Raw genomic sequence first — 25,286 nt, forward strand, 5'->3', positions numbered from 1 at the left:
ACACACCGGTCTCCTAACCTCGACACCTCAACTACGTCTCAACTCATCTCCTCTGCTCTCTCCTCTACGACCCTCTACGTCTCGACGTTAACATATCCTCAATACATAACACAACATACCGTATACAGACTTAACGACAACTACAAGAAACGCCGGACATATCTGACCTTCCATGGAAACAAACGAGATTTTAACATAAACGAACTACACATTACTATCCTGGGGATCGGGAGTAAAACCCACATGTATATCTATAATTCTATCTCTATATGTCTATCTTACATCTAAACTGACCCATCTGGTGACTCCCCCCCACTGACTTCCGCCACGTCCGCATGATACTCGCTGCTCAGCTAATCTATACTGTATTCCTGATAGCACTGACATAATTTATCTAACATTGGTTGCCTACATTCTAACAAATCTAAAACTACTTCAACAAAGTAAGTAACAGAACTAGGCCGGTGTGCACGGTGCGTCAATGATATTATGCGAGCCCACCGACCTTCCTCCTGTGTCTCTCTCTGTACTGGCCGGGCCCGCTCTTCCTCCGGTCACCATCCCGCCCGCCGCGTGGCTGTCCAGCCTTGCCCCGGCCACTGCCGCTCTCTTTGCCGCTACCACAGGTCGTTACTGCCGCATGCACTTCGGGCCAGAGCTCTGTCAGAGTAGAAGTCGGCCTGCATCTCTCGGACGCCTCCTGCTCGACTGTGTAACGACACTCGCTCAGCGTCGTCTTGGTCTTGCCCCTTGCTGGTCAACCCCGCGGGCTCGGTACTCCGGACCGGCGCCTCTCTCAGTGTCGGGGTCACTCAGCCTGTATTTTCTAGACGCCTCCCCTCCTCCTTCCTCTCGCTCGGTCACCGTCACTCGCTCGACTCTCCTTGTGCCTCAGCTCTCGTTTGCCCCTGTCCCGTCCGTTGCACTTGACTCACCCCAGCCGTACTACCAGATGTCACGGTGGCATGGTAGTGAGTCAAGTCAAGGATCAGGACAGAGGCATGATGTTGCGGAGATGATAACCTTTATTCAGGACAATCTGGGCACGTCCTACCCTGTCGGCGTCTCTAGCTGGAATCCCCTACCCTGATACGTGTCCCTTCTCAAACCCCTGTACATCTGCTCCCAATTACTCGTGTGACACTCCCCACACCAGGGGTTAACAGTGACTTAACACGCTGTCACCTCGTGACACCCTCGTGACAATGGCATTCCTTAAGGTGACGCAGCAAGTCAGCTTTTAGCTCTGTGGTGAACGGGCACTGCGGACAGGTGTGTTCTTTCTCCCTCTCATTTTTGTCTTCTCGGTCACAGCTCTCCATCTCATGATTTCCTCTTTCTTCTTGGTGTTCTTTCTTCCTCTCATCTTCGTCGTCTCCTTCACAGCTCTCCATCACATGATTTCCTCCTTTCTCTTGGTGTTCTTTCTCCCTGTCATTTTCGTCTTCTCCGTCATTTCTCTCCATTACATGATTTCCTTTTTCCTCATGGTATTCTTTCTCCATCTCACTTTCGTCTTCTCCGTCACATCTCTCCATCATATGATTTCCTCCTTTCTCTAAGTCTTGGTGTTCTTTCTCCATCTCACTTCCGTCTTCTCCATCACAGCTCCCCATCTCCTGCTCTCCTCCTTCCTCTTTTTCTTCTTCTAGCACCCGGAAATGACGCAACGAAGTACCTGGATGTTCTTCCAAAGAACCACTGATTGGAGGACTATGTTCGATCTGTGTGTCCTCTTTCCCTTCCTCATATTCGTCCTCTCCATTGCGTATCCTCATCTTCTGCTCTTCTTTTTCTTTCAGCATCGGAAAATGACATATAGAAGAACCCAGATGGTCTTCCGAAGGAGCACTGATTTGAGGACTACCTGGTAAGATCTGTACGTGTTCTTTCCTCTCCTCATATTCAACGTCTCCACTGTATTTTCCTATTTCATGCTCTTCTCTTTCTTGCAACCAAAAATGACGTAATATGGTACCCACATATTCTTTTGAAGAGCCACTGATTGAAGGGTGTAAGATCTGCACATGTTCTTTCTCCTTCTTTGTATATTCGTCGTCTTCATTGTATTTCCCTTTCTCTTGCTCTTCTCCTTCTTGCATTCGGAAATGACATAACGAGGTTTCCGGAAGTTTTCCCGTGTTTTCCGAGCCACTGGGTGAAGGGCAATAATGTTGTAAATATACCGGGAAACGTTCCTGGTCGCTGTCTTCACTTTTGGCAGGCACATACGTTGATAGGAAATCGCGTTCGTCGAGGAGGGTTACTGGAGTAACGTGAACACCGTCATCAACCGGAATACCACACCCATATGTGTCCAGGATGTCCTGCTTTTCCTCTTTGATAATGACTGTTGGCTCCATTTGTTTCCTATAAAACGAAGAAGGAAATCAACAGAAGGCAAACAGATAATTCAGGGCTCGAAATCCTTTTTTCTGCATACCTGCAGCACTCTGAATTTAGGAAGTATGGGTCATATCAAAATTCTTGAGGAACCATTGCAATTTTTTTCTTTTATACTTGGTAGGTGGTAACAGTCAATGTAGCTAATAACAATCCACATAAACCTACATCATAGAACATTTATAATTGTGCAAAACCCAGTACAATGACCAGTGCATGTTAGGTGCAGGTAGACACCAGAAATACCTGCACAGCGCCGATTTATATATTAACCTGCACTAAAGTAACCTGCATATGCAGGTGGTATTTCGAGCCCTGTCATTGAAAATGGTTGACGTTTCAATTTCATTCATGAGGCGGTCTTCGAATATTGCCTGAAAACTGATGTAACTTAAGTGGTTTCTATAGACGGTCATTATCATCTTCAGTCATATCAGTCATTGTTACTGAGGTAGTTGATTTAGAAAATAGGTTGAGTAACGTCATGATATCACTAAATACATTGTCTACAAAGGGATACAGGTTATCCCGCGGATAAAGGTGATCGAGCGTTAAGGGAAGGGGCGTTAACGGTTAAGATGGTGATAACCCTTTTCCATGGGCGCCAGCTAGCGGGTCTGATGTGAACTACACTTTGAGGAGTATAAAAGCGAACTCTAATTTAGTCCAGATGTGGAAGTTTTGACACGAGCCTCAAAATTATCGGCTGAGTAGGTGGAACAACAGACCTTTTTACACCAAAATCAGGGGGAATGGTCTGATAAGAGCGAATAATATCTACTCTGAGGGCCGAGGAAGAAAAGCTATACAAGACACCGCTAATCCTTGACCGTTATCAAGTCCAAGTATGATTTGACAAGATCACCAAATCATTTCAAGACCAAGTACCGAGTTGGCTCGGCCAATTTACCAATTATGTACATTCCACAACGATGGTTAACGTGGAATATCTTTAAGACATACCTTCAAGACGTCCAAAAGATTCTTCAAAAGTCGGAGATATCGGAAGATCTAGGTCACCGCTGCGTTCGGTTCGGAGTTCTGCAGGGTCAAAGGTCGAACATTCCAGAATTCCTGATCTTCCTGATAATGTCGCAGTTTTCGCAGCTGTGAGAAGACCGTCCAAACCACTGCCGAATATCCTATTTTAGAACTTTCGTAGTCTTTCCCAACAGTGTTACCATTACTCATTACGAAACAATAACTTAAAAAGCAGATATTGATGGGGACGTTTATGACCTTTCCTGGTGACGTTCGACGACTGGAATGTACTGAATGGACCGATTCTATCAAACGCCATATCGAACAAATAGAATCCTCTCTTCTATATATGTTCTATTTCGAACATCACGGTCAAAAACAGCCCCAGTAGTGGGACAGAAATGGTCGAAGGAAACGGCTTTGCCTTCATTGTTGAAGACTGCACCGAGTATAGTTAGTCGTTTTTGGGAGGGAGAGCCATTGCATAGTATATTACCGAAGTCAGTCGTCACTATCAGCAAAATAGCGGCGGCGGCCAGTCTTGTCCGATAAGCGCTGTTTTTGACGGGGGCGTTTGAAATAAAATGATGATCGAACAGGGGTGGGGATCCTTCCATAATTTCGATGATGTGGATTTGTTAGTCATGAATCAGGCGAATCATTACGTCACTGTTTTACTTTATTGCACAAAGATTCAACAATAACCTCATGATGAACTAGACTTTGGTTGAATACAGGACAACGACAGACATTTACATTACAAACAACACGAATCACGATATTTCATTGGCAAACACGAAACATTAATAATATCACATCAGTATACACAATAACGCTATAACGTTATATACACCACGGTCTAATTGTATTTACACATGATGGAAATAATTTCCTTTCTATTCTCGCTCAATACATTTCCCTGGTTAGGTCGAGATCTTTCATTTAAAAAATCAATGACCCAACATGTATAGGCCAGTTACACACGTCACAACAACACACAGATTGTGAAAGAGAAGAACAAGTCATTGGGGTCAAAATCGGAACAACTATCGTGATAGAATGCCCTATCTTTTTTTATTTTCTGTACCGTTACGATTAATTGTAGTGCTCATTCTGTTCAGTGTTTTATTGTGTAACGTTACACTTAGCTACATCAAACAAACTGTTAAGTATCGTAGATTTATACAAGTAACATGTATGATTACGTTCACAAAATGTATTCATAGCTATCATCATCACTTGCCGACCAAGGCTAGGGAGACCTTGCACTACAGACTTCCACAGAGGGTCGATCAGCCATACCGTCATCAAAACGGTGGCACCGTCATCAAAACGGTGGCACCGTCACCAAAACGGGGCTACCGTCATCAAAACAACAGGAACGTCATCAAAGCGGTGGTAAACGTCACCGGTAGACCTTCGGCCGGGGAATCTTGATTTCGGAGCCGCTGGTGAAGGATGGAGGCGACTCTTCATCAATACTCCTGGGACGGAGAAAAAAAACATGGATGTTTATGATTAAAACGCTGAAGGTTTATTTATGAAACTCACTGATAATAAGCAACAGATATCTCCATACATTACCAACTGCATGTGCTGCATGTATTATGTATATCCAGACGACGCAAAGTGTTCTGAACACATGCTTAGACCAAGAGATTCAGTAATTGCGAACAGTTCCAACAGTACTAACAACTTAGCTATGATATAGCTATAATGTATTGTCTTGTATTGGGCGGGAAAGTAAATAGAACTAACTATTTAGGCCTTGTATGCTTCATCAACGCTGTAGATACTTTTGCGTTCATATGGGCATGATGTTACATCCAAATATCCTACACAAACTTTACCCATGTGCATCTCTTTTCTCCGAACGATTCTCAATCCAGCCCTGCGCCTCGTACCTTAAATTGCGTTCAAGTCTTACTCGACGGTGTCTTAATACGTCGTTAAGCATACATAAACTTCTGACTTACGGTGGAGGGCGTGAGTTGAAGTACCCGGGACGGCCGGGAGGGGCGTAGTTGGGCGGTGCCGTTCCTCTGTAGATGTACGGGTCGGTGTAGGGGTCACCACCACCCTGATAAACAAATAAAGGTCAACACAACGTTAGATTACAAAGGAATTAAGTTGCAATTAAGATACAAATCGTGTCGTGACATCAGTTTGTTGTTAAAATCAAATTATATCGTTGTATTGAAAATTGTATCGGTACCTGAAAACAGAAGAGAAATGGTGTAAAAATGGATGAATTACCGGTCTGAAGTGGATCTGGTTTTCCGCCAGATATTTCTGTCTCCTCTTCAGCTCGCCCGTCCGCCACGATACACACAAGAGACAGTAGCACTGGAAGAAACGAGTATCACTGTACACATCATTACTAAAGAGGCTTTTCATTGCATATGGCCCCCTTGGTCAATAATGACCGTGGCTATTCATTGGCGTTGTCATAATACTACTAATAATTTGAATATTTTTCCAATGGATTTGTTCAGTGCAAGGCCATATTTTTATGCATTTGTCCACTTCTAGGCAATGAACTTAGCTGATGGACGGTGGAAATAAACTTTATATATATTCATTCATTAAGCATTGGTTTTGAAGGCTTGAAGATAGCATACACGAGGGAAACAGTTGCCATCGAGAGAGTCCATGGTTAGGCAGTCAGAGGAAAAAAATCTGTTTAACCTTTCTGACAATTCAGATTTCATAATTCGGAAGGCAAGCTGTATTTTTTGTGCCAAACTATGTTCTCGCACGCTAACGTCGGTTTTAGGTAGCCTGGGTACCATCCGAGTAGTAGTTAGTGTATTTAGTGTGTAATAAACGTCGGAGCGAACTACTATTCGGATGGTACCCAGGATAGGTCTTAGGGTGGTTCCCAGAGGATGATTTTACTTCTGTGCTAAACTTTAAAATCAAGCTTAGAAACCATCTACTATCCAATCCCGATATACTGTTAGCGTAGTTAAGTGTAGGGGGGCTTTGTACAAGCCATGCAGGCTTCTCACCTCCTCCGGCACTTTTATTTAATTTTCTATACTTTATTGTCATTGTTTTTTATTTGCAAAAGTAAACATACAAACAAATGCCATCCACACAATTGAACCAACATGGCCCTACCTTGATAACGAGAAGAATACCCCGGGAGAACCCGCCGCCGATGAAGGACAGAATCTTGTTGTCGATCAGGGGAATCGGCTTCCAGTCTACGGTCTGAGGATAGAATTGTTTTTACAATAAATAATCGTCTTATGCATCGAGTGTCTCAAGCCACAAGTGAGTCATGGATCAGAGAACTCAAAGATAGCGTTACATGACGAAGCATATCGACAGACGGAAGCACCACAATTTTCGCAACAGTTTTTATTTTCTTTACACTGCACGTACGTCTAGGACGTACTAACATACCAACACACACGTCATGTTGCTATGGTTACACAAAACGAGAACACACCAACACATACGTCACGTTGCCATGGTTACCTGTAGTGACAGGCATGTGCCGTAGCCCGTCTCCTCGACACGTTTAGCTAAGTTATCCTTAGGCAGCATGAGACAAGCGACATGAAATATTTACCATGAGGTACCCAGAAATGTACTACAAACTCATTTGGTCTCTTGTAATATGTATTAGTATCATCCTACACGATATATCCTACACAATCCAGTGAATTTTGACATTTAGAGGAAATATTAGATTAGTTCAATCAACCATCTTACACTATGAAAAACAACCGCCCTGTAGATAATCTCCAAGCAGATTTACCGGTGGCATAAGTCAAAGATTGTAAAAGCTGGCCAAGGAGTATAGTCGGCGAAGGAGGGCCCAACGAACACATCTAGCTAGGTCGGCTACACTACTCCTAGATCCTTTGCCAGCCTATGATACTATCCTATGTAACCGTACGATTTGCTGGATACACGGCAATGACATGAACCTGGCGACCCCGTGTATGAGTGAACTTCTGGCGCCAAACCTCTGCACGTAAAAAACATGAGCCCAACACACTTATCGAGAACACATAGTATATTTGTCTATAAAAGATGTACAGATAGCGAAGCCGCATTACAATTTCATCTACCGAAGAAAATAATTTCGTATGATCCGAGTCATTATTACACTTTGTTTTCACCATTCGACAAAAAAAGAAACAAGCACACTGGAATGGCCTCCTCTAGCTGCAGTACCAATTGAGACCGATTAACGTCGCTGTAAATGCGCCGATGGTTCCAATGGCTGCAATGGCTCCAATAAACTGTACTTATATACATTCCTAAAGGTGGGGTCACACCTGCGTATATATTTAAGTCCGTATTAGGCGCGCATGGGAGTATTTGCCTCCACCAGGCTCCACAGGTCAAACAATAGAAATTGGACAAACGTAAACAGGTAACATGTCAGGCGAGTTAGCTGGGTCGCTAACCATACCTCTCGGTCAGCAAACTCATCTGGCATGTTATGTATCTATATTTGTCCAATTGTACTGTTTTTCCCGCGACCAGTGGAGCCTGGTAGAGACTGAGAGCTTCATACACACCTCAAACGGACTTGAATATGTACGCATGTTTCACCCCACCTTAATACGACAGATGATTTGTTTTTGACTTACCCTCTCCAGGAAGAACACATACATGATGGTGACTAGCCAGAACTCCACAATGATCTTATACTATGATAAACAACCGTGGTGTACATAATCTCCAAGCAGATTTACCGGTGGCATAAGTCAAAGATTTGTGGCCTAAGGAACACTCCTAGGCCGGCTACACTCTTTGGCCAGCTTATGATACTGTCTTATGCCACTGGTAAATCTACTTGGAGATTATGTAGATGGTGGCAGAGAAGTAGAGCCGACGAACCCGTGTATGAAAACAAGTGTCCCACTGAGCTGCAGTACTCATTGAGACCGATTGGCGTCGCTATAAATACGCCCATGGTTCCGATTAGGGCTGGGTATCGGTACAGTGTACCGGTACAAAACCGGTTTTTCTTATTGGACCGGTCCAGAAAAACCGGACCTGAAAAAATTAGGTGGACCGGATGTTGGACCGATTAGAAAATTAACATATTATTTGATCAGGCATTCACACGTTTTGGCGCTTGCAGTTGGAAGAAAATGACAAGAGTGAAGTAGAGTAGAGTTTATAGAAATTTCTACCAAGGTTTACAGTCAATCGTACAGTTGCAGTTAGCGTTGTAGGATTTTAAAACGCCAGTGTAAGTCTAATACTCCACCAAACAGATTTCTTTGTAGTGAAATGGACCATTGGTATGAGTCATAATGAATCAGGTCCAGGTTCAGGTCCGGACCTGGACCTGATCCTCTGGACCTGAACCGGACCTGGACCTGAATTTTCTGTACCGGTACCCAGCCCTAGTTCCGATGGTTACCATAAACTGTACTTATCGTTACGTTGCTCGTTTGATAGATGGTTTTGTCAAGACTTACCCTCTCCAGGAAGAACACGTACATAATGGTGACCAGCCAGAACTCCACGATGATCTGTACAGAGACGCCGAAAATCCACAGGAACATGGCGGCCCGCTTGTTCTGAAGCATGAGCGGAAACATGGATGTTAGTTAGTCAGTTTCTGTTTGCGTGTTTGTGTTTGTTTGTATATGTGTATGCATGGTTATGCACGCATGTATGTGTTGCCTCTTCCCTATATCTCTCTGTTAATTTAATTTCGTACAGTGTGCACCATATGATATAAATATATTTATTGGCTCACGCTTTTGTCAATCTAAGGAAACACACACTAGATATTTGTGAATGTTCCAAACAATGGCTTTAGGTATTATGGGGGAGAGATTTGGTCGAAAATTCCGGTGAAATTTCCTGAGTTGTAGATACCTTTTTTTCTCATTATCTTTCAAAGTTAGCATGCACTCACCAATATATTAGTGAAGAGAAGCACGATGGATAAAAGCCCCACCACTCCCAGCACTGCGATCTCACAGTACATGCCATAGATGGATGGGGTGATGACTGGAAAAAGGATAAGGAAGTTATATTATCATGTTTTAAATTCGCCTCCATTTTTGGTTGAGATCGTCTGCTAACTGCACTTATTTATTTTTAATCATTTTATGTGTGTGCGGAAACCCAACAAACATTTTGCAAGGCACAGAAAGCACAAATCACAGAAAAACTAAAAAGGATTTTGTTTAAATGGAAAAGTCTAGGATCAAACACTACTACACTAAGAAGCATCATTACAAGTTATTCAAGTTTTCATATACAGTAGAAGCCAGTTAATTATACAACGGATAACCATATACACTTCTGTCAATTGCACGGAACCACAACATCCCGTGGTGTTGCGGTCCCGCTGGATAACTTCGCTTTGTTTCAACATCCGGATATTTGCACGAAATATGATAGCAATTGGGGTGTGCAATTAAACGGCTTCTATTGTTGGACAAAGTATGTGCCAGTCAGAGCGTACTACCTAAAACTGTATCAATTTCATTTACGGTCCATCTAGGATAAACGTTCACAACAATTAGAGCTGTAGTGAATGGATAGCAAATACTTTACTCACGGTCTTCATCGGCAGTAGAGTTAAGTTCACGTAATCTGTTTATATTCGTCCACTCCCAGAATGCAACGCCAGCGTTGAAAACCTGGGCGGGAGGGTTGGAGAATTAGCCAATACACATTCAGACTTCTGATCTATGAATATGAGGGAAGGGCTATCAACCGATTGTAAGCAAAATATTGTTACAGAAACAAGAAGGGTTACTTGCTGTATGTTTATATACACTTCCTTACAGTACCATGGAGCATATAGCAGGCTACAGTATCCACAACAAGTTACGACCATTACACTATCCCCTCTCTAATTAGCATACATCCCCAAATGCTGACCAATCATAATGAAATGCTACAGTACCATGAAGTAGATAGCAGTGATGATGACGCCTGTGTAGAGGCTACAGCACCCACAACACGTCTTCATGACGTCAGCCTTTCTGCTTTGGGTGACGTCAGCCGTCCCGCTATCGGTGACGTCAGCCGTCTCGCTAAAGGTGACAACTGTCCCACTATCTGTGACGTCAGCCGTCCCGACAAAGGTTACAACCGTCCCGCTATCGGTGACGTCAGCCGTCCCACTATCGGTGACGTCAGCCGTCTCACTAAAGATGACGTTAGCCGTCCCGCTATCGGTGACGTCAGCCGTCCCGCTATCGGTGACGTCAGCCGTCCCGCTATCGGTGACGTCAGCCGTCCCGCTATCGGTGACGTCAGCCGTCCCGCTTTCGGTGACGTCAGCCGTTTCGCTATCGGTACCAGGATAATTTTAAAGAAATCTCGTCACAACAGCTCCCCATCCTCCCCACCTGCAGAATATAAACATGTATGTCAGTCATTAGAACATGCCTTAAAATCGATGCTGTGTCATCGATTACGGTCCTAAATAGTAGGGCCAATAGTTGGTCATTTTATCATTCTTTTGTTAGATTTTAGACGAAGTGATCCATCGAATAAAGTTGGATGGCGTCGTGTGTGGCGTAACTGGTAGAGCGTTCAGCTCAGAATCTAGAGGTTCCAAGTTCGATACTCGCCGTGCCCCCGAAGTTGTGCCCTATGGACAATCACTAACTTTACACGACCTTCCTCACTTCACCCAGTTGTAAATATTGCAAACTTGTAATTGTTCATATTCATACAGATAAAATGCTGATGCAGCTCAAAGCTCTGATTGGTTCCTGGCAGAAGAAGAAAGAAAAAGAACCCGCCAGCAAAAATAATATGTCTCCCTTGCCGGGCAAAATGTAACTACCCCCCCCCCCCCCCCTTCGTATAATCTTCGTTTCTTTTGCTACAACGTTGTATAGCAAACAGTCCAAACAATGGAATTCAATGCATTACAGAGAATTTTTAAAATCCAAAGTCGATTTGTGATCGAGAGGTAACTTAAATCACACCTAAATACACTGATAGACATCGATACACAATTTTTATTTATCTATACTATGCTACGCATTTTTGATTTGTGATGGTATCGGAATTAGTAAGAAACAGTAACATTTGGCCCCCTCTCCTTCCACATTCCCAGTTATCTTTCTAGAAAAAAATTCCCATTTCTTCCGCTACCGAGATCGCATAGCAAACAGTCCAAACAATGGAAATCAATTCATCACAGTGTGCGGGCTGTCAAAGACAATAAGGCAATATACTTCATCTGCACAAACATGCTATCATGATCACAAAAGAATATTGAATATTTTATGGCGTTGCATCCGTCTGTGAGCAAAGGTGACGAAAGGTCAAGAAATCAACATTTTCGTTGACTCAGAGAGAAGCGAAGTTATTGTTGGCCACTTCGTCCAGGTTTAAGTTTACTGAAATAATAAATGATGGCAAAGATGTTGGTTGACAGCTTTGTAAACGACGGAAATCGCTCATTCACGGCAGCAGTGCTCTACCTGTCTTTTGCACGCGAATGGACAATGTGTTGGCGTCTGGGGATTTTGAAAATAGCGACTAGAGGTACTGAATTAACGATGCAACAAATTGGATGTGACACCGGTCAAGTGGAAAATCTCGACTGCTCATTTTTCGTGTGTGGCCGTCTGAAATTATGTGAGAGTAATTCTATCATCTCTACACAAGAAATGTAAGAATTGCAACAAGGGTAGCTAAAGAAATTAAGTATTTGGTTAGATATTTCATGATACATAATTTTTCTTCAAATATATAACTCGACGAATATTCACTTTAGAATCCTTTGTTTGAAGATCGTACTAATATTTCCCGTTTTAACACCTTGGTCATTATTTTGATACTTATGAATTTGAGTCTAAAATCTAATTCAAAATAACCACGTTTTCGACTAAAACAGAAACTGAACAATCATGTGTCAAATTGGCTTAAATTTTGAAATATCATAGGTTTAAAAAATGTATATGAATACGCTACATTTCGTGTGGATTAACTGGTGTTATACAAATCAATTAATAAACAGTTATAAATACACATGGCAACATGATAAGCGATATCAGAGTGTGCCGAATACTTGTCACAAAATTATACTGCGATTAACGTTACTTCCGCTCTGTATAAACATTACAAATTTCCCATGCTGTGAAACTTCCTAGTATAAACCTACCGCCATGTCTTTTAATAGGCTTATTTTGCTACCATCTCATGATGAAATATTTGCTAGACGATTTCATTACAGAATTCAATCTTCAGAAAACCTGTAACAACGCTCGCGGGAAATATCGTCTGATTGAAACTAGCCGAAGCATGTCTGATCTGATTCTGTACAGTATAAATCACAAAACGTTCTAGATTGTTCAGATGTTGCGTGAATACAAAAACATACATAGTAACACAACATACAGTCGATGATATACAATGTAACATACCCAGAAAATACCTTAAAGATACGGACTGTAAGTTTCAGGAAGGAAACCTATGGAAAAATCACAACCTAACACGTCCCAGGACTGACATCTTTTCAATATTGCCAAGATGTTGCATGAATACAAAAACGTACACAGTACTTAACGTTATACAGAATACAATATCATATACTCAGAATGATATCTGAAAATCTGAAGATTACTTGTAAGCTTTAGAAAGGAAAACGTGAGAAATATATCTCAGCCTGGGCTTCCCAAGACTGAGACTTATTCTATATTGTTAGGATGTCCCGTGAATACAAAAACATATACAGTAACGCAACATACAGTCGCTGATATACAATATGATATGTCCAGAATAATACCTTTAGGATCTCTGAAGACTCTTAGCTACCTGAAGAAGAATCTGAGGAAAAATCGCAGCATGGACGTTCCAAAACAAAACTGAAATTTGTTCTATATTGCTAAGATATTCTGTAGATACAAAACCACACACATGTACATTAACGTCACATACACATACATGTTTGTATGTCATCAAGAACAGGCTATAGATATGTTACCTACCAAGAATAATACCTTGGAATCTGAAAACTTATAAAGCTTTGTAAGCTTCAGGTAGGAATGCCCCTGGACAAATCGCAGACAGGACGTCTCAGGACTGAAACCTGTTCTAAATTTATTGTATGAATGTCCCTTGAACATACACAAATATTATCAGTAACGCCACATGCGGTAAATCATACAAAATATCACATACCTGGAACAATACCTTACGATCTGAAGACTCCCTGTGACTTTCTTGAAGGACATCGTGAGGAAAAATCACAGTCAGGACGGCACAAAACTGAAATTTGTTCTATGTTTCTGTTCTGTGCATAAAACCCACACATGTACATTGACACCACATACACATACACATATGACAAAGGCTAAAGATATGAAATACGACCTACCCAGCAGAATGATACCTTGAAATTTTAAGACCCTCTGTAGCTTTCTTGAAGGAAATCTTGAGAAAAAAACACATTCAGGACGTCCCAGGACGGAAGGTGCGTGGTTCTCGCCGGTACGACTTTGTTGTTGTGCCGTCGCGCATGCGTGTCCGGATCAGTCAGGTGTGTTAAGGGCAGGTGGAAGAACGGGTGGGGCGCCGGAACACCTGAGGGGATCCTCAAACCTTCACCTTTGACCTCTGACGTAGAACATCTCAAGCGGGGGTATCTGACAGGGCCGCGCCTATCTGGGACATCTTGCGAACAGGTACAAATTGGCCTGAATTTGTCGCACAAAATGGCGTATTTCATTTTAAAAAATCGCAGTTATTGGTGCAAAGTCATGAAAAGGCACGAGTAAGACGCGAACTAGACGCCAAAAGTGATCATTTGCAAATGATGAATCTTAGTCATTGGTTTATAATTCAGTGGAAGCACTCGGCGACGTCCAATAATGATGTCGTACCTTGTATCTACCAGTAAATTTGGGGACGAAACAGACTTAGAGGATATTACTTTCCGGGCGCAGCGCAGAAGTATTCTACCCGCCCGTCACGTCGCACGTACGTCAGTGTGACCAAAAGGGAAAGTTGGCAAAGCTGCCGCAATAATTGGTCGCAAATAGGCGCTGAAATCGTTAACTGAAATAAATCATAAATGTGGCGTGAAAGAGCGTTAAGTTTACTGACTTCTCTCATACATGCACATGAAGTTCATAAAATTAGTTAAAATGTTACAATTCTGTCTTTATTTCATTTCTGTTCTCATGAATAATGTTTTATCAAAGCGTAGCAACCGAACAGAGTGACAATACAAATAAATTACAACGGATGACTCAAAATAAGGATAACGCATATTTTACTTCTATCTTCCTTTTTAAAACCAAATTCGCTTCGTACATTACTTTGTGTTAGAATTCTTAATTAGCTCTTTGCTTTACACAGAAAGCTTAAATTGTGTACCAGAATAATCTCCAGTCAGATGTTGGGCGGGATATCGGAATGTTCACTGGCTATTAAGTTTCTCTGACAGGCACCTAATCCAGTACGTGTCGGAAGACATGTCCCTTGTCCTAATAATGTCGTACGTGTATATTACAATGTAGGCCTTTAAAAATGACTTCATATTTGTCTAATCGGTAAACAGAAACATATAAGATAGGCTGTCAAATACGGTGACTTAAAAAAATGACAACAGAAGACTACAAGTAAAGATAACACATAATTTACTTCAGAGTCGTTTCCTATATCGATTTCTTGTAAAACCAAATTTCTTACACAATTCTTTTATAAGTTTAAATTCTTCATTGCATTATCAAGATATATTTGGCAAGACATTGACACATAAAATTCATGCAACAAATTCAGTATCAGCCATATGCATGCAGCGAAAAATTCCCAAATTCCTTGATGTATACTGTTCAAAATATAACTCTTAAAAGAAGATTTTTCCTATAACAAAGTACATATTAATCACGTATCACATAGTGATGTATCGACACATGACATACAGTAATAAGGTATTGACAATAAAATCTCCATGCAGTAAATGGCAAAAAATACATTTATATTAAATTTTACAGACATGCAGCATCTAAAAATAACTTATCATAAAATTGATAAAACTGCAAAATGTACATTTTATCTGAAAATGTAATGTAACACAAAATTAGTCATTGAAAAACATTACTTTCGATAAGATATTCCTTTTTTTACTTTGCAAAAAGTATGGCAACATGACCAACCATAGACTCCATTTGTAACTTACATGACTTGTACAGTATTAGTGTATCAAAAGCCTACAGCACAAATCAAACACCATAGCCAAATACAACAGTAGCTGTTATTTTGTTCTCTATCAGTGTGTAGCTTGCAGTGTGACTTCTTTTCCTTTTATGCTACATGTGTATTTGTAAACCACTTGAAGTGGGAGCTTTAAATTAGTTTGTGGACAATATTAAATGCATTGTTACATGTACAAATGGCATTTTGGACAAGAAGCAACAGATATCCAACAATCATGTACAAATGTAAAATGTACAATGCCTGTGCCTTTATGGACACCTAATGACAAATGCATGTAGGAAGATGCATGAAATGTATTAAAACACTGACCATTGTTGAAGCCATCATTATCGAAAAAAGTAGACACCTCAGAGTCCTCATTTAACACAGAATAAAGTTAGGCAAAAAATTGTAAGATAGATTTACATATCTATCCAGTTGCATGAGCATCTTGCATAAAGCTTGGATTAATCTAGCTATGCAGGGTGTATTGTAAATAGTTACTGCTGCTGCATGGTACAGAGCTTTTCTTGAAATGAATATTTGAATTAAATATGAGAGGTTGTATTTTGGCACCACATCTGTATTGGCTAGAGAATTAGGCAGCATGGAGAAGATTAAAAATACATCCTTGTGTGTCTAATCAAAAATTTAGATTTTCAATTTGATTGTCATGTTACTGTTAGAAGACATGAATGAAGAAATGAACATTCAAAAAGATGTTCCGAAAATAACTAGCAACAATAATGATAAGTCGATTCAGTAAATCCTCACAAATATTTTCTTCTAGTACCATTGATGACTTACCCAGACCAATAGAGGATAGGGATGGAGAGAGATTGCACAACCTCAACAAGATGAGACGATGAATCACTTCTTAAATTATGAGAAAAAAATATTAAGTAGTTTGAGAATAACTACCAAAAATGAGAAGGCTTTGACTGAATTTAGTGAATCCTCATAAATATTTCCCTTTAGTTTGTTGCAAAGCTACACAGAACAATGGGGGAAACTAATTTGAAAATTACCAACAACAATGAAAACTATTTGACCAAATGATTTGATAAATCATCAAAGTTTCCTTCTAGTGGCATTGAGCATTTCTTAAAATGTGATGAAAAAACTACCAACTACATGTATATGTAGTTTGAAAAAGTAGCTACATTGAGAAGCTTTTGTTTGACTCAATGATTTGAGGATTCAGTAATTCATCATAAATATTTCCTTCTAGTAGTATTGAGAAGTTCTTGAAAACATAAAGACAGCATCACTACCAACTAGTTTGAAAATAACTTTAAAGCAACAATGAGATTCTTAGTCTTTGCCCAAATTATCAGTAAATCCTCAAAAATATTCCCTCCTAGTAGCATTGATGACTTCCTATACAGTTGATTCGTAGTCAGAAGATGCTCCGCTGACTTGACCCCTACCCTGACCCCGACCTTGACCAAAACCTTGGGATCGGGATGGGCTGATTCCGGAGACTCTCTTGTGCAGGTTCGCTTCCCAGGAGTCAACGTGGTGGTCCGGCGTTGCTATAGCAACAAGAAAGAGAAAACATACGAGAAACTTGTAAAATTTTGTTTGAAGAAACTACTGTATTGTAATTACATCCATTAACTGCATGAATAAGATAAGTGCTTGTGAAGTAAGAAATGTCACATATCACAATGTAGCCAACACAATGCTTGTCTTTGTTTAACTGTGTAACACTAGTTCACCTTTATCTATGGGGTAACATATATCCATTGTTTTTAAAAACATGGTACGCATCCAGGGACATGAAATCGACTAACGGTGGTTTAAGATTGCAATGTTTTCAAAATATTCGAGTTGAAACCATGTGCACCGTCTGTTGACTTGATGTCCCTAAATACAACAACGGATATAGGTTACCCCACAAATAAAGGTTGACTAGCGAGCATCACAATGTAAAGAAACAAGGCAAAGCTACAAAAAATTAGCACTGAAGCAAGGAGAGGGACAACACAGAATTGTGCCACCATCACAACATATAACCTCAACCACAACATGGAAGCAACAATACATGACATCTGGATAAAAACAAACTTAAAAGCAATGTTTGCAGGGTAAATGCATGTATGTATGGCCACCTATGAGAACAGAAAGAAATTAGAATGTTATAACACAAACTATATGCTTCTGGCACCAACAACAGAGCTACATGTGTACCACTGACAATACTTACTGTATACAGACGTATATCTAACAATGGTCAGACGGACCTAGACACAAAACACAGGTAAAAGCTTATCAGCTTTAACACTTCTCAATATCTTCTGGTCTATATGAGTGTCATCAATAAATATCATTGTAGTTTTTGGACTACAATTATTATTGAATTAGGGTGAGAAATATAAACATGATTTCAACAACAAAACACAATAAAATGTGCAACATTCTCCTTATACTGGGACAGTATGATGTCCAATTCACTTGCAGTCAATGTTGAAAGGTGGAAGTCTCCAAAACTTATAAAATGGTGTCCTTAGATTTTTTGAAAGATGAATCAAAATAAAGTAATAAAAAAGTCTTACATTGCAGCTCTAAATTTGGACTTAATGATAGAGTCCCTTCCAAGTCACCATGAGGGTTTTTAGGTGATATTTGTAATTAGTCTGAATTATTTTGATTAAAAGAATATCTGAGCCACAATAATTGAATTCTTTTCAAAAAATTGACTAAGAAAATACTCATCTATTTGAATTCTTTTGAATATTTTAGAAACATTTGAAAGTAACTGACAAAAATATCTTTATTTAGAATACTTGTGAAACCTCTGTGTGAATCTTTGACATTTACAAATATTTACAAATATTTGTAAACTTTGCCAAATGGTAAAATTAGTTTATTGCCCCCATAAAAGTAAGCCATATTGTAGCCTCTGTATATTTTTAGATGTCTCGCGCTACCCAGTAGGGATACTCTGCGGTGGGCCAGAGTCGCATGGCAGCCACCCATACTAAGCAAGATGTGTGATTAGCTATCTTCCCGGATGCCTGCACCAAATTGAAACATTGGTAGAAAATCGTAGCATAATGGTAGAACGCTGCTATCATCTTTGAGACCATTAGAAGTATCCAATTTCACACCGTGAATATTTCCAGAGTTCGAAAGGACCAGGGAAATCTTTATAAAGTTGAGACAGTGTTGGAAATATTTCTGAAGTATCAAATGTCCTAGACATATAATTACAAAACTTTAAAATCAGTTCTATACAATGGCAACAAACATCCGCACGGTGTCTTGGAATGGAGAATTAAAAAAAAAGATGACTTTTGATGTTCCCTTGTTCAAACTCAAAAATTGGACTTGGCATCACTCTACAAGAACCACAATATGCGTACATCACAGTAAAACAAACAAACATGATACAAACAATACAATAATTTTGTAACTTTGAGAAGCAAAGATGTTAGAACCAACTGCAAGTGTCAGCCTGCAGACTACAGTGTGCTAGACAATGGAAAACAAGGGGAGTTATAACACACAAGCCATACAAAGAGTCATAGTCTCCAGTGGAAGGGGATGTTAGCAGAAGCAATGAGGCAATGGCACCCACAGGTGAAATAAATACATGTAGCAACGAAGCAACGTCACTGTGTGAAGCCACTAAAAAAAAAGAGGGTAAAACCTTCAAGGAAAAAAAGTTGCTGTTGTTTAAGATGCAAATCATAAAAGAAAATATCTTATAAGTGTACTTCTTGTACATGTAGTACCTATAGTATATTATAATGAAAATGCTTGGAAACACCAGAAAACTAAAAGTGAGAAAAATCTGATTATTAAAAGAACTGTAATCTATTCAGCACCTACTTAATGCCGCTAGAAAGATCATTTACAAGGAGTGAAAAGATGGGAAACCTGAGGCTAGTGGAATAAGCTGTAACAAAGGTGGTGAAGCTTTGGGAAAATTTAGGGGGAAAATGTTTCATACCTGGTGTTGTTGGGCTATGCTCCTCATCTTCATCTAGAAAAATGGAAGAACGATTGTTTAAAACAATAGACTGAAACAACAGTTAAAATCCAAGAAACTAACATCTGAAGCCATAAGCATGAATAGTGCTGTTTCAAAACACACTGTCACATATTCTTGGCAATTTTCTGTCTCAAGAGACAATGGAGACGGCAAACAGTCACTTACTGACTACAATTTCTACCAGGGCTCCTTACACTTGCTGCCCTTAAAAATTCTGGGCAGCCGAAGTGCAAGGAGCCCTGGTAGAAAGTGAATGGTACAATTTTCTCACTGCTGTAAAATTAAATTTTAGCAAATTCAAAGGAATTTTCAGTACCTGGTGGTATTTAGGGATAACAAGTTGACTGACTGTGGTTTCAAACTGCAATGTTTTTAAAATATTGCAGATTGAAACAACTGTCCATCGACTTCATATCTTTACATACCTTTACTTTAAAAATACAACACATATAGGTTAACTTGACATGGATATAATAAGATGAACAACCGTCAGTCAATACAATCTTCTAATCTAGCAGGTTTTGGTGGCATGTTTACCTGGTGGTGCGGTCTGCTGTCTCCTGAAGCGGTTATGCCATTGGCACTGTTTGGTACATAGACCAGATTTTATTGGTCCAATGAGTGGTCTTTGGGCAGGTTTGATTGTAATGCTCGTTCACCTTTATCTGCAGGGTGACTTATATATCAGATTCTATTGTCTAAGAAAATCATTGGTATTTAGGGACATCAAGTTGACTGACAGTGGTTTGAAACTGCTATATTTTGAAAATATTTCAGATTAAAATCACCATCCATTGACTTGATATCCCTAATTACCCTGTTTTTAAATACAACAGAATCTGATATAGTTGTAGGTTACCCTGTTGATACATAAAGGTGAACAACCGTTAGAGTTAATACTATCTTCTAAACTAGCAGGTTTTGGTGGTATGTTTACCTGGTGGTGCAGTCTGCTGTCTCCTGAAGCGGTTGTGCCGTTGGCGCTGTTTGGTGCGCTGCAGCTCGAAGTCCAGGATGGCTCTGCTCACCAGCTGTTCCTCCATCTTTATGGCATCCTGAAGGTCGTACGAGGTGTCGGGTATCAGGAGGTCAAGGAACCGAGTCAGCAGGAAGGTAATGTTCTAAGGGGGGAAACAGAGAAAGGGAGTTAAACCATTAGTTGAACTTTATCAGACAGGAATATAGTGTCTTTAAAAATCTAATAGTATATAATATTGTTTATACCCCTGTCACAGTTGTTGAAAATCAATCGGATGACGATTCTGCAGAAATTGCCAGAGCTTCGCTTATAATAATAATAATAATAACTTCATTGCACAACAATTGTACAAGGTATGAATTATGGCTTATATGCGACGGGGCGGTTTTCAGGTGAAAAATACGCGAAACCCACTGTCGATCTTAAATATGGCCGATCTTCCATCGATAAGCCCGTGGATAAAATAATGTGAAGAATCACCCTGTCACACAGCAGGAAAATTGAATGGCTGATGAGTCTTCCAGCTCTAAATGACATTTTCATCAGTAATACGTCCGGTTTCTCTCTATCATCACACATCATTTTCTTTATCATGTTACCTCTTCATGCAAGTTAGCAATTAATGATGTTTAAGAATATGGTCCATACTCTATGAAAGGTCCATAGACCATAATTCTGTACATCACACAGAACCCGTAGTCACATGTAAAATGGCGTGGTCAGCACCATGGTCATATCCCATCATTCCATTTGTGGGTTTCTCAGCAAACATCATTTTCATGAACTATTATCGATAAAATTTTGTTGTTCTTAATGTAGCCCTGTAGTACTATTGTTTGTATAGCTATTAGTTGTTGTTGGTTGCCATGCATTGTACCTTGTGCGATCGTTGAGCAATAAAATTTATTCATTCATTTCCAGCTTAGCACATGGAAGTGCTTTGAAATTACCTGGAAAACCACTACAAAAGCCAGTCGAGCTGCCAGCACGTGCCAGAAAGCGTTGGAATATTCGTACGGGTCCTCCGCCCATGGAGGTTCTCTCAGGTCACGGTATCTGCAGGAAAGATATACACAAGAACATTTCATTAAAACTGTACAGTAACTATATATTCAGAAATCAGTCAAGGATAATACAAATCCAGTTCAGGACAAAGTGCCGACAACAACAAGCACTGCAGTTCAGTGAGATATCCTGGTTGACTGAAGCAATAATTAAACAATCATGCAATGTAGTTTCAATTTGGTTGGGCTTCCTACCTGGGCAGAACAGCATAAAGTACATCTTTGAAACTCATACAAATTTTAATTAGTTCTTAAATAAGTCTTCAAAATCACTTAAAAATTGAAAGGGCTACACTGTTGCTTGTTTGAATAAAAAGTCATTAAGTCAGGTTCTACATGTATATGTTTTAGCTACAATTTAGTTATAATAAATAGTGAAAATATTGCAATTTGAAACCACTGTCCGTTGACTTGATATGCCCAAATACCGTTTTTAACAGTTACCAAGCAGATAAAGGCAAACTAGCATTATAACTAACCTGCAGAAAGTGACATTATGCCCAAGATGGAGTGGGTTCCTTGGTGTGTTCTTTTCGCTGAAGTCCTCGACCTCAAAGTAGGACAGGCTGAAGTTGAGGTAGCCGTTGAGTGAGCCATCGGGACTGTAGACTCTGGTGTAGACAAGTCGTGGGATGAACTCTGATGTAAAGGCTATTACGAAGGCCTGGGGTGACGTCAAAAGAAAAGCCAGTATTATTACCTCCTTGAAAAATGGAGGTATTTTTGTTGGTGTGTCTATGTGTTTGACTGTGTTTCAAGATATTTGAAGTCAGCATAACTCTCAAACTAATGAAATTTCTGGATAGATTGTAATGACATTTGGTATGTGGGTAGGCGTTGGGAAGATGTCAGGGTCAAGGTCAATGGCCATGAGGTCTTCATGTATTTATGGCATAAATGTACTACAATGTACTATAATATGATAGATGTAATTATCACAAGACTGTGTACTTATATGTGATCAACACACTTTGCTCAGTCACTGTCAAATGATGGCAGATGCTATCTGAAACATTTTACAAAACTCATCTAGTTACTTGTCTATTGCATGTATGTTGCATTATATTATTACCTGGATATCTAACCTTTATCCACAACTTAACAGAATGTTGGCAACAGTTGGGCAAACTTTTCAATCTTTAAGCACAGTGATGATGATTACACTTACGTTAGTACAGACAGAGATGGTGGAAATAGCCTCCAGGATGTAATACCACACGCCGATGTCCGCCGCCCTGCCAACCATGGGTCTGCGCAGGCTGCATACAAACTTCTGCGCGTCCAGACGAATCTCCAGGATGTTGTTGATGAGGGCAAGGAGGGGAGCCAGCGGGAACGCTGCCACGAACAGGCTAACGAAACCAAACTGGATAACTGCCGAGGAAAGACAGATGTGTCACATTGTGGTCAGAGATGTTTGTTTGAACCTTTATTTATTCATAAGAAGCTCAAATAGGCCTGCAGGCTGCTTTTCATAGAGGTCATGAGAGAGGTAAGGGTCTGATAAAATTTAACACAGATACAGATTACATTGAGTCCTAATAAATCTATCAAGTTGAACATACATGTATTTCACTAGAATCATATACATGGTACAAAACATCACTAGAGCAAATGCTTAGAATTCATAGTCCGTGTCTGTTCATTTTGGTCATTTCTTTTCGTATTCAGTAAAGGTGGCAATCCAAGCTTTTAACTGTGACCTAATCACTACCTTCTTACAATTAGGATGCAAGAACACTTGGCAGCTGTGAACCACAGTGACTGATACATGTAACTCACTGGATTCGAGTACTATGCAGGGCTTTACAGTCTGATTTAGTAGTCATCTCTGTGGCTATTGTTAACTACCAAATGTTGTCGATGAACCGTAATTAGACAATGTGGTGCTGGAGTAACTGTGGGGTGTTTGACCCAGAACCAAGTGGGTTTGAATCCCTGACAACTGCCAACAATGTTTTGCCCTTGGAAAGGCACTTCACAAGACTTTCCTCACTCCATCCAGGTGTTGATTTTGTCCATTGAAGCAATGCAGATTTTCTTTTCCTTATGACAAATAGACATATACAATTCCACATTGCATTTGCAGGAATAGTAGAAAATGAACCCACCCATCTCCAGATACTCGAAGAACAGTCCCCTGGGGCCGATGTCCACATGGAGATAGTCCAGTTCCCATCTGGACAGGCCGGTCTTCTTCCTCTCCTCCTCAGACTTTCCTGCCATGGCCTGGATCAGCCAGCGGAAATTCAGCCACACCAGGATCTTACTGAAAACAGTTGAGAACAAATTGTGGTTTTAATCTTCTAATATCAAGATACAGACATAAAAGTGGTTTACTACATCCAAAACTTCTTCTACAATCACAAATTTCACCTTACTGCAAACAATTGTCGAGGAAAAAAATTGGGAGTGACGAGTTTTATTGTTTTGTTTATTTGGCTTTACTAGTATTTATTTTGTCATTCCTATTTTGATGATTTTAAGTTTCTATCTTTTTTTATATAGAGACTGTTTCTCTGTACTTACTCTCATTTTGAATCTTGATGCCATGTTCTTTATCACTGTAAACTTGTCTCTCTTGGAAATTGGCAAATATTACTGTACGGAATGCTCTCAAGACCGATCAATCAATAAAAAAGCTACGTACGGCAGGAATATCTCCCTGAGGTTATTTGCGACGAGCTGACTGCCTGCCATGGTGATGCCAAGCTGCATACACAGCTCCACCAAACAACCGCTCGGCGAGCACTCCTCCTGGCGGTACCCCAGTGTGTACACGTATTTCCCCGGCCGGCCGATCAGGCGCCCTTTGAAGAACGCGATGTAGAAAATGGCGGAGTAGTAGTTGACAAACTGTAGGAGAAGAAAAATTGGAACTGGTAGACTTCATCCCCTTATCCATTAAGTTTCCTGCTCATCTATAACGCTTCCAGTCCCCCACACAAAAAAGCAGCACAAGGATGCAGGATGTGACTGGTGCATAGGTCAGTAAAGTGATTAGAGTGTTTGGCTTAGATTCAGTGCATCTTAAGTTTAATACCCAGCTGAGTCATACCTAACTTGGTACATATTCCTTTCTCTGCTTAAACTCAGCATTTGGGAAATAGCGTAGTAGTTGAACACATAGCACTACCAATGGACTAGCCTCCTGCTGTTAATAATTACACAAACGTTGTGTGGCCCAAGGGCTATATGTAGAGACTCTGAGATGGGTGCTGCCCTATGTGCCATCTGGTGCAGGAAGGACTTTAACTTAAAGATGCATGACGACACTGACTTACCTGCAACAGGAACATCTTGAAAGTGAAGCTATCGTCGAACTCCGTCTCCGTGCGCGGCTGCTCCAGTTCCGTGAGGTACTCTGCGATGTGGCTGTAGATCATGTTCAGGAGGAGGATGATGGTCAGGTTGATGGTGGCGGCGGTTGCCGTGGTTACCAGGTTGGCATTGGTTGCGATGAGCTCGTTCCTGTTCAGGGCGAGGGACGCCTGGACGGACACCCGGTACATGATGACGCCAAACACGGCGCCGACCGCCAGGGCGATCTGGAAACAAATTGATATTAGTTAGTAAAGATGTATTTTACAAAAGTGCTCGAGGTGTGGCTCTCCTCAAACACCAGATCTCTGGCTTACCTGCCATCCTAAAGGATGTCCCTAACCGATGCATAACGCTAGTTCATTTTTTTTAAATCTCT

The 25,286-nt window shown here is 40.5% G+C and overlaps 3 protein-coding genes across 8 annotated transcripts in view; all 3 read right to left on the bottom strand.

Annotated features, from left to right (window-relative positions):
• Nucleotides 1-1,181: 1,181 nt before the first annotated feature.
• LOC118407152 (cilia- and flagella-associated protein 251-like) lies at nucleotides 1,182-3,726 on the bottom strand. The gene is made up of 2 exons (XM_035807571.1): nucleotides 3,367-3,726; nucleotides 1,182-2,370 (listed from the first exon to the last, which is right to left on the bottom strand). Exon 2 carries the CDS (start codon nucleotides 2,361-2,363, stop codon nucleotides 1,182-1,184), a length of 1,182 nt encoding a protein of 393 aa, XP_035663464.1. The 5' UTR covers nucleotides 2,364-2,370; nucleotides 3,367-3,726.
• A 319-nt stretch (nucleotides 3,727-4,045) lies between these two features.
• LOC118406910 lies at nucleotides 4,046-13,879 on the bottom strand. Of its 2 annotated transcripts, XM_035807308.1 has the most exons (10): nucleotides 13,721-13,879; nucleotides 10,286-10,733; nucleotides 9,935-10,016; nucleotides 9,284-9,378; nucleotides 8,838-8,939; nucleotides 6,871-6,927; nucleotides 6,508-6,600; nucleotides 5,641-5,730; nucleotides 5,361-5,464; nucleotides 4,046-4,868 (listed from the first exon to the last, which is right to left on the bottom strand). In XM_035807308.1, exons 2-10 carry the CDS (start codon nucleotides 10,349-10,351, stop codon nucleotides 4,790-4,792), a joined length of 768 nt encoding a protein of 255 aa, XP_035663201.1. In that variant the 5' UTR covers nucleotides 10,352-10,733; nucleotides 13,721-13,879; the 3' UTR covers nucleotides 4,046-4,789. The 2 variants fall into 2 exon arrangements, with proteins under 2 accessions (XP_035663201.1, XP_035663202.1); XM_035807309.1 differs by lacking the exon at nucleotides 6,871-6,927 and having other exon boundaries at nucleotides 13,721-13,875.
• A 2,837-nt stretch (nucleotides 13,880-16,716) lies between these two features.
• LOC118406866 (anoctamin-1-like) overlaps nucleotides 16,717-25,286 on the bottom strand; it is a 16,882-nt gene continuing 8,312 nt past the window's right edge. Inside the window, exons 9-18 of one of the 5 annotated variants that reach the window (XM_035807251.1) lie at nucleotides 24,871-25,134; nucleotides 24,237-24,442; nucleotides 23,698-23,855; nucleotides 22,755-22,960; nucleotides 22,066-22,250; nucleotides 21,473-21,578; nucleotides 20,481-20,664; nucleotides 19,502-19,534; nucleotides 17,753-17,789; nucleotides 16,910-17,078 (exon numbers count right to left, since the gene is read on the bottom strand). In XM_035807251.1, the coding sequence (XP_035663144.1) occupies nucleotides 17,770-17,789; nucleotides 19,502-19,534; nucleotides 20,481-20,664; nucleotides 21,473-21,578; nucleotides 22,066-22,250; nucleotides 22,755-22,960; nucleotides 23,698-23,855; nucleotides 24,237-24,442; nucleotides 24,871-25,134 (1,362 nt within the window). In that variant the 3' untranslated portion in view covers nucleotides 16,910-17,078; nucleotides 17,753-17,769. Of the gene's footprint in view, nucleotides 17,079-17,752; nucleotides 17,790-19,501; nucleotides 19,535-20,480; nucleotides 20,665-21,472; nucleotides 21,579-22,065; nucleotides 22,251-22,754; nucleotides 22,961-23,697; nucleotides 23,856-24,236; nucleotides 24,443-24,870; nucleotides 25,135-25,286 lie in introns of all 5 variants that reach the window. The other 4 variants (XM_035807248.1, XM_035807252.1, XM_035807249.1 and 1 more) reach the window with 4 other exon arrangements.

The sequence above is a fragment of the Branchiostoma floridae genome, chromosome 19, assembly GCF_000003815.2.
Source record: "Branchiostoma floridae strain S238N-H82 chromosome 19, Bfl_VNyyK, whole genome shotgun sequence".
NCBI classification, from domain to species: domain Eukaryota; kingdom Metazoa; phylum Chordata; class Leptocardii; order Amphioxiformes; family Branchiostomatidae; genus Branchiostoma; species Branchiostoma floridae.

What these genes read in the sequence shown, in the direction of transcription:
- LOC118406910 (XM_035807308.1), bottom strand. Translation starts at nt 10,351, where the DNA reads ATGAAGACGTGTTGTGGGTGCTGTAGCCTCTACACAGGCGTCATCATC. An exon ending in TTCTCTTCACTAATATATTG is followed by an intron (nt 8,940 to 9,283) that starts GTGAGTGCATGC and finishes CTCATGCTTCAG; the next exon opens with AACAAGCGGGCCGCCATGTT. An exon ending in ACCAGATCCACTTCAGACCG is followed by an intron (nt 5,465 to 5,640) that starts GTAATTCATCCA and finishes TTTGTTTATCAG; the next exon opens with GGTGGTGGTGACCCCTACAC.
- LOC118407152 (XM_035807571.1), bottom strand. Translation starts at nt 2,363, where the DNA reads ATGGAGCCAACAGTCATTATCAAAGAGGAAAAGCAGGACATCCTGGAC.